The sequence below is a fragment of the Quercus suber genome, unplaced genomic scaffold, assembly GCF_002906115.3.
Source record: "Quercus suber isolate HL8 unplaced genomic scaffold, Cork oak 2.0 scaffold_623, whole genome shotgun sequence".
Taxonomy (NCBI): domain Eukaryota; kingdom Viridiplantae; phylum Streptophyta; class Magnoliopsida; order Fagales; family Fagaceae; genus Quercus; species Quercus suber.
Window position 1 is genome coordinate 274,936 of NW_027070066.1, and position 17,149 is coordinate 292,084.

General features: G+C 35.4%; 1 protein-coding gene across 9 annotated transcripts in view; it reads left to right on the forward strand.

The window, feature by feature from the left end:
- Positions 1-652: 652 nt before the first annotated feature.
- LOC112041186 (ubiquitin C-terminal hydrolase 12) overlaps positions 653-17,149 on the forward strand; it is a 95,676-nt gene continuing 79,179 nt past the window's right edge. For 2 of the 9 annotated variants that reach the window (XM_065765392.1, XM_065765394.1), the window contains exons 1-10: positions 653-818; positions 1,011-1,107; positions 8,507-8,654; positions 8,760-8,917; positions 12,547-12,812; positions 12,905-13,123; positions 13,218-13,326; positions 13,408-13,523; positions 13,762-13,848; positions 16,945-17,054. In XM_065765392.1, coding sequence (XP_065621464.1) covers positions 789-818; positions 1,011-1,107; positions 8,507-8,654; positions 8,760-8,917; positions 12,547-12,812; positions 12,905-13,123; positions 13,218-13,326; positions 13,408-13,523; positions 13,762-13,848; positions 16,945-17,054 — 1,340 coding nt within the window. In that variant the 5' untranslated portion in view covers positions 653-788. Of the gene's footprint in view, positions 819-1,007; positions 1,108-8,506; positions 8,655-8,759; positions 8,918-12,546; positions 12,813-12,904; positions 13,124-13,217; positions 13,327-13,407; positions 13,524-13,761; positions 13,849-16,944; positions 17,055-17,149 lie in introns of all 9 variants that reach the window. The other 7 variants (XM_065765397.1, XM_065765398.1, XM_024074088.2 and 4 more) reach the window with 6 other exon arrangements.

A 17,149-nucleotide genomic window follows, 5' to 3' on the forward strand; every position in this document is an offset into this window, starting at 1 on the left:
CTAAAACTTTTACATAAATTAATATATATATATATATATAAAGTAGACTGTTATTACAATTTTTTTTTTTTTGGAAAATGAAATGAACTACATTTACAAATTAGAGTTACTAGCTAAAGATTTGGTGAGTAAAAGTAAAAATACTCTGAGCCCTGAACTTGCCAAAAAAAAAAAAAAAACTAATAAAAAAAAGCACTACAATATCCAATTATCTGTACAAAATATTATCTGAACCACTAAATTATTTTTTTACTTACTAATAACAGTTTTCTACCTAAAATTTATCTAAAATTTGTTGTGAAATTATTATTATGAATATATAGCGTATCATCATTCATCTCTCCTTTGACTCTAATAAGGAGTAGAAGACTATTGCAAATTCTACTTGCTAGTAAGAATTGGCGAGTAAAAATTGAAAACTCGAGGGTTTGTTTAGTATATGTGTTTAAACAACAGTTTTTAATTTTTTTAAAAATACATGTGGATAAAAAAAAATATAAAAACATATATAATATTATTTAAAAACTAAAAATATGTGTTTAAATTTACGTACCAAACAATGCCCGGAGTCTGAACTTGCAAATTTCATATATATATATATATATAAAAGATCTTCGATTTGCGGCCTTTTTTTGGATGGTACATTCTGAAAGTGTCCTTGTTTTTTTTTTTTTTGGTTATCGAACTAAACCCAGAGTCAGTCTGCCTTTTCTTTCTTTTTTTTGGATAAACTTGCAGACTCCTCTTTCTCTCTGTTTTTTAGTCTCTGATTCATCGATCGACCACTCATGACTCTGATGACTCCTCGACCCTTTGATGTAATTCCCAAATCCACAATTCTCTCTCTCTCTCTCTATTACATATCTTTTCAATTCAATTTTGATCAATAATGTCATAACTCTCTCTTTCGGAGCTCCGGATCCGAGTACTTTTGATATTGAATTCTTTTTTTCTTTTTTAATTTAATTTAATTTATTATTATTATTATTATTATTATTATTTTGCAGTAGCAAGAGCAGCCTCAGCCTCAGCCGCAGCCGCAACAGGAGGATGATGAGATGTTAGTTGCGAACACCGACTTGCTCGAAGGCCCTCAGCCCATGGAAGGTTCGATAAGTTAAACGCGATTTTTGATTTATATAAAAGGGGATAGTGTGACATATTGAATTAATCTAAATTGAGTCGAATTTGATGAAAAATGTATTCGCTATATGTTGTTCATTTTCAATAATCCAAATCAATGTAATCGTTATCGTCGTCTTTTATAGTTTTTGAATAATCTTTTGACATTTACTGTCACTTCCTACCTAGACTTGCTTTTTTTGATGAATACAATGAATTTGGTTTGTATTCTTGAAAGTGCAAAAAAATGCATATATTAAAAGAATTTTAACAGTCTCACAAAACAATATTGAGCAAGTCCAGGTCCACCCGAAGACAATCCTGGAGGGTGTCAGTGGTTTTTTTTTTTGGAGGAATATCAACAACTAATGGCTACACAGGTTTGAACGGGCTGAGTATAATGTTTCTGGGGTTGAGTTTTCCATGGTATTTCGGCGCTTTCTCTGGGGACACCACTACACTAGTTTTAGTTACTAGCTTTACATGTAATTTCTTCATTCAGTTAAAGAAAGACTCTCTATGGTTTTAGCTAAAAGAAAACAATCTCACAAAACCAAACCACCAACCCTCCACCTACTACCCAAACCACCACCAGCCATCCCGACACTCCACTGACCACTCAAATCCACAAATTGGAGAAGGAAAAACAAAAAAAGAGAGGCCAAAGCCGGCCAACTACGCCCCATAACCCACAAACCCAGTCCTCACCATGGTCCACAAACCATTCCAGCCACCCAAAAACTCAGCCATCAACGGACCTACAAACATCCCAGCCACCCAAAAACGCAGCCACCCACAGCAACTCAAATACCCAGCCACCCACCACAACCCATAAAACCAGCCAAAAAGCCCAAATCAATAAACCCATATAGTGGTAAAAAAAAAAAAAAAAAAAAAGATCTGAGAACCAGTGGGTGAGTGGATGAAGGTGGAGGTAGAGCTGGTGTGATGGTGGTAAAAGAATCGGTGGAGTTAGAGCTGGTGTATGGTCAAATCGAAAAAAGAATCGGTGGGTTTGAGTGGTTGAACCAAACTCAGTGGGTGGAGGCGAGTTAGGCGATGATGTCGGAGGTGGAGCCGACGATGAGAGCTACTGGAGATGAGTGGCGCCAATGAAACTGAGAGTGGCTTGGTGGGGGATTTTTTAGAAAATAACTACAAAACTCAAACAATATTATTAGTTAGGCAACGTTTCAAACATATTGCATTTCTAACAATTCGACTTCAGAGGAGTCGATTTTACTGTTCATATCTATTTTTTGCCAGTTAAGTAGATAAAGAAATCGAGTCCTTTGTACTCATTTTTTATACATAGAAATCGACTTCAGTGGAGTCGTTTTCTTTATCCAAAAAACCCCATGCGCCGACGAACCCAGAAGAACCCATGCGCCAAAAAACCCCATGCCGTCACAGAAGAACCCAGCAAACGAACCCAGCAACACCGATGAGCAAACGAACCCAGGCGCCGACGAGCGTGTTCTTCTCCTCCACTGATCCGATCCGAGCGTGTTAGACATTTGCTCGACGGTGTTGCTGGGGTTCGTCGGGGTTTGGTGAATCGGTGCCTGGGTTCTTCGTTTGCTCGTCGGTGTTGCTGGGTTTGTCGGGGTTTGGTGAATCGGCCCTGGGTTCCTTCGTTTGCTCGTCGGTGTTGCTGGGTTCGTCGGTCAGAATTGGCGCCTGGGTTCGTCGGCAAGAAACCCAGGCGCCTGAGTTCATTCGTCGGTCACAGTAAGGACTGGGTTTTTACAGAACGAAGAACGAAGTTGTGTGGAGTTGGCGGTGTTGTGTTTTTTGGCAAATCGACTTCAGTGGAGTCGTTTTCAATACAAAGAAAACGACTTCAGTGAAGTCGTTTTCTTTGTATTGAAAACGTCTCCACTGAAGTCAATTTCTATGTATAAAAAATGACTACAAAGAACTCGATTTCTTTATCTACTCAACTGGCAAAAAATAGATATGAACAATAAAATCGACTCCTTTAAAGTCGAATTGTTAGAAATGCAATATGTTTGAAACGTTGCCTAACTAATAATATTGTTTGGGTTTTGTAGTTATTTTCTAAAAAATCCTGCTTGGTGACTATTGTTTGTGGGGAGGGAGAACTTTAGAGTGTGAGTAGGACTGAGGAGTGAGGTCCGACGGAGCATCGGGGTGAGAGCTTGAAAACAAATGTAAAATGATTTACAAAAATTTTAAGCATAAAATACTTTACATAAATTTAGTTAATTTAGTTGACTGAAAATATTTTACAGCAAAATACACAAAAAATAATCTTAATGTGGATTGTTTACTTCAAAATAGGAAAATATTTTTTTGAAAATATTTTATGTTAAAACAATCGTAACATGGATTGTTTGATGACATTAATATGGCATGCCACACGGTTATAAGGGGTGTCAAATGGGTAAGTTTGAGGTAGGCATAATTGAGTTGAGTATATAAAACTCATTTACCGATTTATTGTCCATTTAACGAATTACACATAACCCAAACCTAACCCAACTCACCCAATTACCTAATAATCAAAATTACCAAAATGCTACTAAAACTTGAAAATGACTAAAGTACATCTTAAATTCTCAAAAATTACCAAAATACCCATTAAATCTAAAAAAAGACCAAATATGCCCAAAAATCACTAAAAATTACCGAAATATCCCAAACTTAAAAAATGTCCGAAATAACCCTTGAAGGCTAAAAAATGTACGAAATACCCCCATAACTTTAAAATAACTAGAATACTCCTGAAATCTAAAAATAACCGAAATACTCCAAAACCTAAAAATGAACCAAAATACCACCTAAACCTAAAAAAATAACCGAAATACTTCTGAAACCTAAAAAAAAAATGACCAAAATAATCCCAAAGCTTAAAAATTGACCAAAACAACCTTGAACCTAAAAATGACCAAAATACTCCCGAAACCTAAAAAATGACCAAAATAACTCTGAAACCTAAAAATGACCAAAATAACCCCGAAGCCTAAAAATTGATCAAAATAACCCTGAAACTTAAAAATGACCAAAATACCTTAGAAACCTAAAAAATGATTAAAATAAACCCGAAGCCTAAAAATTGACCAAAATAATCCAAAAACCTAAAAATGACAAAAATACCCCTAAAACCTAAAAATATATTAAAATAATCTCGAAACTTAAAAATGACCAAAATACTCTGGAAGCCTATAAATTGATTAAAATAACCCCGAAGCCTAAAAATTGACCAAAATAACCCCGAAACCTAAAAATTGACCAAAATAATCCTGAATCTTAAAAATTGACCAAAATAACCTTGAAACTTAAAAATGACCAAAATACTCCTGAAACCTAAAAAATGGCCAAAATAACTCCGTCGCCTAAAAATTGACCAAAATAACCTAGAAACCTAAAAATGACCAAATTACCCCCCAAAACCTAAAAAAAGACCAAAATAACCTCAAAGCCTAAAAATTGAACAAAATAACCCCAAAACCTAAAAATGATCAAAATACGCCCGAAACCTAAAAAATGATCAAAATACCTCCGAAATCTAAGAAAATGATCAAAATACCCCCGAAACCTAAAAATGACCAAAATATTCCTGAAACCTAAAAATGACCAAAATACCCCCTAAACTTAAAAAATGACCAAAATACCCTTAAAACCTAAGAAATGACCAAAATACCTCAAGCCTATAAAGTGACGAAAATACCTCTAAACCTTTAAAATGACCCAAATAAACCCAAAACCTCTAATAAAATGGCCACAAACAACCCGAAACCTCTAAAATTATCAAAAATACCCTGAAACCTCTAAAACGACCAAAATAGCTCTAAACCTATAAAACGACCAAGATACCCCTCAAAATATCTAAAATGACCAACATACCACTAATTCTATAAAATGAACAAAATACACCCGAAGCCTCAAAAATTACCGAAATAGGGGATTGGGGTATTTTGAATGTTTCAAGGGTATTTTTGTTAAATTAAAGGTTCTAAGAGTATTTTAGTCATTTTGTAGGTTTCCAGGGAATGTCACTAATTTTTTAGGTTTTAGGGGTGTTTCGTTAATTTTTAGATTTTGGGGCTATTTCGGTAATTTTCTAAGTTTTGGGAATATTTTAGTCATTCTTTAGGTTTCTGGGGTATTTTAGTCACTTTTTAGGTTTAGGGGGTATTTTGATATTTTTTTTTATATATATTTTTTTTTATGGAGTATTTTGGTCATTTTTTAGTTTTGGGGGGGGATTTTTGTAATTCTTTAGGTTTAGGGTATATTTTTATCGACTTACAGGTTTAAGGGGCATTTTTGTCATTTTATAGGTTTCGGGGTATTTTGGTCATTTTTTAGGTTTCGTGTATATTTTGGTCATTTTTAGGTTTAGGGGTTATTTTGGTCATATTTAGGTTTCATGGGTATTTCGGTCATTTTTTATGTTTCTGGGGTATTTCGATTAATTTTTAGGTTTCGGTGATATTTCGATCATTTTTTAGGTTTAGGGGATATTTGGTTAATTTTTAGGTTTAGTGGGTAATTTGGTCATTTTTAGGTTTAAGGGGTATTTTGGTCAATTTTTAGGTTTTGGGGTTATTTGGGTCATTTTTAAGTTTCGGAGGTATTTCATTCATTTTTAAGTTTAAGTGGTATTTTGGTCATTTTTTAGGTTTAGGGGGTATTTTGGTCATTTTCTTGGTTTATGGGGCATTTTGGTAATTTTTTAGGTTCATGGGGGTATTTTGGTATTTTTTTTAGATTTTGGGGTATTTTTGTCAATTTTTAGGTTTTTGGGGGGTATTCGGTCATTTTTTAGGTTTCAGGAATATTTTGGTAGTTTTTAGGTTTTAGGGGCGTATTCGGTCATTTTTTAGCTTTCGGGGGTATTTTGGTAATTTTTTAGGTTTGGGGGTATTTTTGGTTTTTTTTCTAGGTTTTAGGGGTATTTTGGTCATTTTTAGGTTTAAAGGGTATTTTGGTATTTTTAGTGGTTTTGGGGTATTTTAGAGTTGGGTGATTTGTAAAAATGATACTTGGGTCTAATTAGGTACTGAATTAATAAAACCCAATAAACATTAATGTTAATTGGGTTAATACCCATTTAACTCAATTAATAATTGAGTAGGTTTGGGTGGGCAAATGGATTTTTGTTGATTTACCACCTCTCTTATAAGTCATGTTTTTCATTTCTCATGATATAGTCCACAAAATGTGTAAAGGAGTAGCCTTTCAAGCTTTTATAGACTAACACCCCAAAGCAAATTGCACAAATGTATTTGGCATAATTCAAGAAACTACAAATAAAACGAATGCAAAGGACCACAACTCTGTAGCCATGGATGATCCTTGTCTCTCCGCTAGACTTACGCATACAACACCAATCCAATATCATAATGTGTTGCTTTTGCAAATTATCAATAGTAAATATCTTACCGCCAATGAGCCATAGCTCAACTGACACATCTCCTCTACTTATAAGAGTTAAGAGGTGGGTGTGGTTGTAGGTTCAAAACTCATTGGCTGAGTGTGTAATTTACCAACTAAAAAAAGAGTGAAGGCCTGTAGTGGTTGGAGGCTTTAGATGAGCTATAGACCTAGATATCCTAGGTTCGACCCTCACTTGGAGTTCTCCTAGATTACTTGATACACAATTCTGATGAGTGGGGTTGTGTATTCTTTAAAAAAAATACCTATAAAAAAAAGAGTGAAGATCTTACCCGAGGTTGTTTTCCATGTGAAAAAAGTGACCCTATGAGGCATTCTAGATCATTGAACCTCTCAAGACATCATAATACGATTCAACTTCATATTTTCTACTCTAAGTTAAAGGCAGTGAAAAATTTGATCCTTTCCTTTAGTGGCTGTGAAATTAGAGTATAACAAATTACGGCTGGTTTCGTGTGTTTCCTTTTCTATTCTTATTTTTAGTTTGCTATTTTTTTGTTTGATTTGTATACGTCCTTTATACTCTTATGATTTTTTATAAATTTCAATTCTGTATTTAAAGAAAAGAAAAAGGGAGAGGGTAAAGCATGCCTATTAAAACCTGGAAACATGCAAACAAGTTGTGGTATGATCCTTCACAATAGAAGGACTGCAATATATGATCCTTGGTTTCAAAAGTAGGACACCCAATTCCATCAAATACCCTCTTGTTTCTTTCATTCATCAGATTTCACATAACACATAGAGGTATGGCTTGCCACAGCTTAGCTGTTATGTGGCAATGAAATTGTCTTTGCCAACACCTCAAAAGCTCCACACAGATTTAGGCATCAGCCAAACTAGCCCAAATAATGCAAAGATTGACCAGACATTTGTTGCCAAAGAACAATGAAGTAGCTGGTGATTAATAGATCAAAGCTTCTTTTTCACAAATAACACCAATAAAAAAATGCCTTTTGTGAAGGTTATCAATATTCAAGATTTTCCCTAGACCTGCACTAAGAGTGACGACACCTTTTGTGGGACCTTGGCTATCCAAATGCTCTTCCATGGAAGGAAACCCATGGAACCCCTAAGGATATTATAGTACAAATGAACCTCAAGCAACCTTTTTTTGTTTGGGATTTATAAGGCTTGTACCTACCTGGCAAAGAAGACCAACTCAGAAAAAGAAGCATCTGATTTCAGATCCCAATCTTGAAAAGTTCGAATGAAATGAGGATTCTGATGATGAATCTCACCATTAGAAGGGTTACCTAGATAAGATGCTACTCAGGCCTCCTCAAGCTCATGTGTAATTATTGCTCGAGTGAATATTGGAGTTATCCAAATGAAAACTACCCAGCACTAACTCATAAAGATGTTAAACCACGTTTTAAGCTCCTGGATTATATTAAAAAACATATTGCCAGAATTTTAGGAAAAAAAGAGGAACTGATGATTTTAATGTCTTCCAGAAGAAGAAGTACAAAAGATTCAATATGTATTGTTTGATATGTGTTTATTGTTTGATACTAACAACTATAGTTGCTAAGTGAACTGATGAAATCAGAGAACTATATATTTACAATGTAATCATTTAAGTTATTTTGGCTATTAGTCCCTTTTGTTGAGTACAAACTGCTTCGAGATTGAGGATTTTATTCTTGTATTATAATTTCTAGGTTATCCCATGCTTTCTCCAGAAATAATTGGGCCGATGGTGTTGATATTTTAAGGGTTTATGTTTGACTTTCTATTTTTTTTAATTAATTTGATTGAAGTATGCCCTTTGTTTAATTGATCCAAATACTCCACATGCATCAAATTTAAATCTTTGTACCAGGCTCAGCTAACACTAGTTATTGTAAAATACAATATTTGAGATGTATTATCTTAATTACTTTTGGCTTTGTACTTTTCTTTGTGCATGAATGGGAACTTTGTGTTTGATTATGATTTTTAATGTGAATTGTTTTAGTAGCTCAAGCAGAAACCACAAGCATAGTGGAAGCTCAGGCCGTGGATGATCCACCATCTGCGAGGTTCACTTGGACAATTGATAATTTCTCAAGGTTTAACACAAAGAGGCTCTACTCTGATGTTTTTTTGGTTGGAGGCTACAAATGGTATTTGGATCTCTCCATTTGTTACAGTAATTAAATCCATATCCCTTGCATTGGATTATGTTTGTTAACTGATTGTTGTGATCTGCGTTTAATTGCCCTTGGCAGGCGAATACTAGTCTTCCCAAAGGGGAACAATGTCGATCATTTGTCTATGTATCTAGATGTTGCAGATTCAGCGATTTTGCCTTATGGCTGGAGTAGATATACCCAGTTCAGCTTGTCTGTTATCAACCAAATCCATAATAAATACTCAATTAGAAAAGGTATACTCTCTCCACTGTTCTCATATAGAAAATTGATTTTTGTTTAGTAAATTGATAAAGTTGGACACTACTGTATTTTGTCCATCTGATCTTATTATCATATCCTGTGCTAGTTTAGAAGTACATTGCATGCTTGTTTTGAACCTTGATGAACATTTTGGAGAGGATTTAGGATGGTATCGTACAAATTCATTTTCTGTGGTTGGTTGGGGCATCCACTCTTGTAAATGGGTCATTGTATACACTAAAGAGAAGTTTTTGTGTGGGCACGAGTGTTCATGAACTGGTGTGGCTTTATGCATCAAATATGGTAAGTGTATTAGTGGTAAAAAGAAAACCTCACCCAATTGCAACATTTTGTATAACAATGCCACCCAACTGCTTAGGATGCATTGCTCCAATGTCAATGAACTGTGATTTGATCTGCATGCCTTTGTTTATTGTCTTTTCTACCAATTGCGAATGAAAAAGCATTGTGTCCTCTTGTCCACTTCTTTAGTGTACTTGGTCTCACCAATATTGCCTACAAGACCCACTCAAAAAATATCCCTAACTCAATATCAAAATCCTAAATTAACTTTGAAATGAAGCAATGCAACAAAATAATAATTTTATTAAGGTGCTGGTGCATTTAACTTTCAAATTGCAAAGATTGAGGATTTCTCTACTTTAAAAAAAATTATGAATGTCGAGATTTTTCTCGTGTGTTCAATAATAGACCGTTTGTTGTCATTGATTTGAGTCTTTTGATGGTGATGGGCTACTAGGTTGAGGGCAGACTTGTCTGAGTTGTTGCCTTGGTGGAAGCTTCATTGGAGGAGAGTGCTGAACATTTAGGAGCTGATGAGATTGATTAGATTTTTGAGAGTAGAGGTGGACAGTCTTCTTTAATGTGCATCCACTAGGGGAAACTGGTGGGTGTAGCTCTTTGTTTTTTTTTTTTTTGAGGGGGGGGGGGGGAGGGATAGATTTGAAAGATATGTAGTAATGAATTTATGTGACATTCATAATATCATTAATTTTACTAATTAACACCTGTGTGTGTGTGTGGATGGAGCTTAAGGATGTGTGTCTGCTTGCATGCACAATTGGATGATTCTGAATGATATGTAGTGTAAATAAATTTATGCTACATTCTTTTGTCATTGGTTTAAGTAATTGACACCTCTCTTTCTATCTCTAGATGGACCTTAAGGATATGTGCATGCATGTGCATGTGTGCGCACAAATTTTTATTTCTTTAGATCATTACTGTCTTCAAACAAAGCCTTGGCTAGTTTGTTGTTAGTGGTTGGTTTTGGTGGGATGACTTCAAAGTAGTTGCCATAAATTGATATAAAGTTTAAAACTTCTTCCCTTTGGTGGCTTCATTTTGAGCATTCATATCACTAGTAGTTGTGAAGTTCATGGATATTCCAATGGAGGGAGGCAGCTTCACATTGTCTAATAATCTGTCAAGGTCCAGAATGGATAAATTACTGTTCTTCCCCATCTTTGGAGGATAATATCTCTCAGAAAGTGCAATGAATACTCCCATGTTTGCTTTCTGGTCATTTTCCTATTATCTTGGAGTGCGGGTTTATACAGAAGGGTAGGAGTCCTTTTGGGTTAAAAAATATGTGGTTAAAAGCTGAGAGGTTTGTTGGATGGGTCACATTTCTCAGCTATTTATGAAGAGGAGGCAGGTTGGCTTAGATAGACCGAAGTTTGGATACTTGACCGAGGATTGGCATGTCAGGGTTATTGTGTAAGCTAGATTTGGAAAAAGCTTATGATCATTTGAATTGGGATTTTCTCATCTATATGTTATGATGGTGTGTTTTCAGTGCTGCCCGAGGGAGATGGGTTTATTATTGGTATATTTACTCTGTTTTCCTGTACTAGTGAATGTTAGTTTGAGTGGTTTTTTCCACTGTTTATGAGGTCTATAGGGCAACTGGGGATTATATTTCGGGATTCACACTTAGGAATTCATATGATACTGTGTTTATGACCTAACATCTACTCTCTATGGTTGATATGTTAATATTTTGAGGGGCTGAACCAGAAATGATGTAACATTTGAAATGTGTTTTTGTTATTTCAGGCTATTTTAGGTTTTAAAGATAATCAGAATTGGTCTTGGTGGGCAACGCAGAATGTAGAAGCGTTGGTAGATATTTTGGGATGTAAAGTATCGGTGTTTTCTTTCACATACTCGGTTCTCCCGGCTTTCAATGAAGTTATATTACTTATCAAAAAAAAAGGGGGGGAGGTGGTGCATTATTTCAAGGGTCAAGGAGCAACTTGGCCAGACATTATTTACATCAGGCTGTTAAAAAGAAAATTAAATGAAATAGAATAACATATTCTCATGCTAGCTGGATCCCTAATCTGATAAATCCCCATCCACACTGATACTTAATGTGCCCAGCCAACTTTCAATGAAGTTATATTACTTATCAAAAAAAAAGGGGGAGGAGGTAAAATAATCTTGGCTCGACATTATTTAAGTCGGGTTGTTAAAAAGAAAATTAAATGAAATAGAATAACATATTCTCATGCTAGCTGGATCCCTAATCTGGTAAATCCCCATCCACACTGATACTAAATTTTGTCACAAAGATCTAAATGGGGGATGGGTGATTGGGTTAAATGCAATGGTGATTTATTTTGTAGAATGGATGGTGCTGATAGGTTTTGACAGTGGTTGAATTTTGATGGCACTAAGATGGGCTTGATAGTGTAGGATTGGTTCACCAACAATTTGTTATAGGAAAGGCAAGACAGGCTTGCACCTTGATGGTCTTGGCTGACTTTTTGATTGAGGACCTAGTTTTAGCTTCTTCTCTGTGCTTCTTGCTACACATGTAATTTGATTTTTATTTATCAGTCTTCTATCTTTTCTTTTTGCATCTTCTATTTATTGCATGGAAATTTAAATTTGAGACATTTCTGTGGATAAAAGTGTCTATATTGAGCAAGGAAGGTTTCGTCTTAGAGGTTAGTTGCAAGATTTGGTGCTGTCTGCTTTGTTTTACTTTTTTTGCAAGAGCCTAATAATCAAGTGTTCAAAATTTAAAATGTGTTGAATTCAACCAGAATTTACCCAAGACTTTATTTTTAAGATCTAATGATTGGATAAAAGCACTTGTAAGCCTTCAATGTAATGCTTTTTAAAATTTCTTTATGTTTGAACCACTTAAAAGATTCTAATTTCTAGGTGAAGTATGTATATATGGTGTATGTGCTTGTTCTCTCTCTCTCTCTCTCTCTATATATATATATATATGTATGTGTATATGATTTCTATAATTATAAAAGAAGTAAAGCACCACAGAGACAGTGACTTGGTGGGTTACATAACTAATTTCAGTTTAGCTAATTAGCAAACCTATAATTAACTGAAAAAAACAGATATTGTTATATTGTAACTAACGCTGAGATCATGGCATGGTGACAAGGTTTGTGCATGACAAATACGTTGAATGTAATACCAAGACATTTAGGATGCCAAGGACAAAAAATAATGATTATTTTGCGTGTGATGAATTTACCTAGGTTTTGAGGGCCCTCTCCTAGGGTAAGGTTGTGCTTTTTATCTCAAATTTTACCCATGGTGATAGTTACCCTCCTTTTGCATCTTGCAGAAACACACCACCAGTTCAATGCACATGAGAGTGATTGGGGTTTCACTTCATTCATGCCTCTTGGTGAACTTTATGACCCTGGTAGAGGTTATCTTGTGAACGACACATGCATAGTTGAAGCTGATGTTGCCGTACGTAGAGTTGTTGATTATTGGTCACATGACTCGAAGAAGGAGACTGGTTTTGTTGGACTTAAAAACCAGGGAGCTACATGCTACATGAATTCTCTTCTTCAGACTCTGTATCATATACCTTACTTCAGAAAGGTTAGCATACTTGATCTTTGTAACTTGTCTTATTGCTGTTATTTCACAATGATACTTCATATTTAATATAAATCTATAAATTTTAATTTCAGAATGTGTATCATATGCCAACCACCGAGAATGATATGCCGACGGGGAGCATCCCTTTGGCTTTGCAGAGTTTATTTTACAAGCTCCAATACAGCGACACTAGTGTAGCAACAAAAGAGCTGACAAAGTCTTTTGGATGGGACACATATGATTCATTTATGCAGCATGATGTGCAAGAACTTAATAGGGTTCTTTCTGAAAAGCTGGAAGATAAAATGAAGGTATACAGGGGTTCCATAATATTGAACTTCTGCACTTTTTCTTATATGTTTGCTTTGGTGGTTATTTGAATTGGAAATTGTTTTGTTAACCCAGGGAACTGTTGTGGAGGGTACAATACAGCAGTTATTTGAAGGGCATCATATGAATTATATTGAATGCATCAATGTGGACTATAAGTCAACAAGAAAAGAATCATTTTATGGTACATATTTTACAGCAAAGTACCATATTATCATAGATGGATTTATGGGCCTTATGGAACTTTTTCACATATTAATTGTAGATCTCCAGCTTGATGTCAAAGGTTGTCGGGATGTTTATGCTTCTTTTGACAAGTATGTGGAAGTGGAACATCTTGAGGGTGATAATAAGTATCATGCTGAACAGTATGGTTTACAGGTAAATTCCTCTGACATATTGTTGTTTCCTTGTGAATTTATGTATTAACACATCTGCTTTTTCTTGCATTAACCTCTACTGTATAGTCTGTATTCATATCCTTCTTTTGGATTTCTCTAAATGTAGCTAGCATTTGTTCTTCTTGAATTGGATCACCTAATCCATAGATGTGTTTGCCTGAATGACAAATCCTAGAGGATTGTTTTTAAAGAATGTTTCCAACTTTTTGACCTTTCAGGATGCAAGGAAAGGTGTTTTGTTCATTGATTTTCCGCCTGTCCTTCAACTTCAGCTAAAAAGGTTTATGCGGGATACCATGGTAAAGGTGAGTAGTAGAGCGGATTCAAATTATTTTAACTTTCATGGTATATTCGTTTGATTCCTGTTTATGCTTTGCAATTTTGTTTTCATGAGTAGTTTTGCACAAAGAAACTTAGGTGTCCAAATGCACAAAATAGAAAGAAAGAAAAAAAGGGTATCCTCCTCCTCCCCCACCCCCACCCCCCCCCCCTCTCTCCCCTGGGGCATTTCAGTTCCTACAGTTTGTTACTGGATGTGCATACTTGAATATTAGTTCACGATTATATTCACATGAAAATTAACTTGGCTTCTGTACTGTAGTTGGTATCACTGACAAAATCATATTTTGGTTCATAATCCTCAAGCCACACGTCTTCAGGGCCACATGTCGTTTAATTTAAAAAGAAAACTGAGTTGAAAAAAGTCATACTCCCAATACTTTCTTCTTTTTTTATTTTTTATTTTTATTGGTAAGAATAATTTTATAGAGAAGAGACTTCTTCATGAAAAAAAAACATGAAGTAGCCTAAAGAATTTCAATTGAAGAATATTTACATATGAATTGACTCAATAAAATTTTGAACCGAAGTACTATTTGTGAGACCCAAAGCAAAAGTCCACTCATATAGAGAACTAATGAAAGATGCTAGCAATTGAGTTGCTGTGCACTCCACATCTTCAAAAGTACATCCATTTCTTTCCTGCTAGATAGTCCATAGCACACATAAGGGTGTAGGGTTCCAAACAGCTAACAAACTATTAGGGCCTTCCCTTGGAATATGATTCCAGGTTGTTTGATGTGGATTGTGTGGACGGAATGAAATTGTTGTTCCTTTGAGGTCATTGAGAAGACGGTAGAGGTAATAGATTTGTGCTAGCGTATACCTATCAAAAAAAAAAAAAAGATTTGTGCTAGCGTAGTCTTTTTGATTGGTCTTGGTGCTTGGGTTTTACGGATTGTTCCTCTCTTTCAGAGTTTATGTCTTCTCTTAGAATAGCCTCTTGATTTCTTTTTCTTTGTTGTCTGATTTTGTTTTCCTGTGTTCATCATGAACACCATGTATTTTTTTTTCTTTCCTTTTTTCATCAATAATATTAATCTTATTGCCTATCACCCAAAAAAAAAAAAAAAAAAAAAAAAAAAAAAACCTATGAGAACCTTCAATCTGCCATCCACTTAATAAATCATGAACCTTCTCCGGTAATGTCCGCCAAATCCCGAACATCCAAAAAACATAACACCATAAACCATAAACCATAAACCTTAAGCCACAATGCACTGTATTAAATGGTGGTCCACAGCCTCCCCATTGCATTGACACATGCAACGCCAACTCACCATTGTATAACCCATCCTCATAAGATTATCACAAGTAAGAATTTTCCCTAAAGCTGCTGTCCTCACAAAAAAGAAACTCCACAAAGAGCCTTAACCCTCCATATGGCTTTCCAAGGAAAAGACATAGAAGATGAACCCTGCAAGGTCTTGTAAAAAGATCTCACAGAAAATTGCCTATTGCTTCTTAGTTTCCATCTCATCTGATCTTCCCCCTCCCTATTGGGAATATAAGATTCTAGCAAATGGAGGAATGAAGCCACCCTATCAATCTCCCAATCATTAAAATTTCTTATGAATCCCACACTCCCAACTCCTCCACACCACCACCTCCTCCCCTTCCCCCCACCTCCTGTATCTCTAACAAAGATTCCATAGAAGCATCCTTATCCAATGCAGTTTCAAATAGCATCGGAAATCTCATCTTCAAAGGTTGATCCCCACACCAATAATTGTGCCAAAATTGGATTCGACTACTAGAGCCCACCTCAAAATGAAGGCACTGTAAAAATCGATCTCCCCACATTTTGATACTTTTTTTTTTTGGGATAAGCAAAGGAAATTTTATTCATAGTCTTAAGGAATCACTGAAGTATACAAGAAGTATATAGCAGGGGACCAAAACAATCAAATACATAAATTACAAGCATCCATAAAATCATAGACCATAAAAATAGAATGACTTCCTATGATGGACATCTAATCCAATAGAGTTTTAAAAAAAGAACAGTTTTAAATCGGCTATATTGCTCTACTCTTTTCAGAATCTTCAAAATACCGTTTGTTTCTCTCTTGCCAAATGCACCACATCAAACAATGAGGGACAACCATCCAGATAACACCATTACAATGATGACCAAAGTTTCCTTGCCAACATGCAAGGAGTTCAACCAGAGTCTTTGGCATTGTCCAGTAGTACCAAACAAGGTGAACATCGTAGACCACAACTCAAAAACAATAGGAGAATGTAGTAAAATATGATCTACCGATTTCTCCATGACTTTTGCACATATAACACCAATCTAGAATCAACACCTTCTTCTTACGTAAATTATCAATAGTCAAAATAGTTCCCAAAGCTGCAGTCCAAACAAAAAACGCGACTTTGGAAGGAACCTTTTGCTTCCAAATACTTTTCCAAGGAAAGGACTGAGTACATACACACAACAAGGTCTGATAATAACTGCTTACTTTAAAGCCCCTGCTCTTAGTAGGGGTGCAACACATCTTATCCTCGCCAATACCCCTTTGTGAGACTCCATATATAAAATCCCAAAAAACAGACAAAGATTTTGATTCCCTGTCATGAATTTCTTGCAAGAATTCTAAGTCCCAAAAAAGAACCCCATTAGGAAACTGCATGAGATCAGCCACATAAACTAAATGTAGTGAGAAAATGTAGACCAACCACTACTAGTAGTTTTCCATAAACTCACCCCATAGGAGCCTGGAACAGAATTAGAGCACCGATCTCCTTCCTTAGTTCTGTATTTAACCCTTATAACCCTTCTCAATGATGCTTCTTTCTCAAACCGAAATCCCCACAACCATTTTCTCAAAAGCGCTTCATTAAAGTATCTCAAATTTCAAATTGCTAGATCCCCATAATCAGTTTCAGGTTTTGCAAGATCATTAGAGCTTCTTGTCTTAGCATATAGGAGCTTAGAATATATAACCTCTTATAGTTTTGGGCTCCATGGATGGTTTTTCTTTTGTCTCATATTTCTAATTACTTGCCTTTGAACACCTTTAATTGAAATTGCCTGTTCCACTTATTGGTGACAGATAAATGACCGCTATGAGTTCCCTTTGGAACTTGATCTTGATAGAGAGAATGGCAAATATCTATCACCAGATGCAGATAAGACTGTTCGCAACCTTTACATTCTTCACAGGTACTAATATTCTCAGTTATTGGGTTTGATAATATGTCCTTTACTTATTGGGAAAAATCTTTGATTTATTTGGTAAAATTTTTCTAGACAGTTCC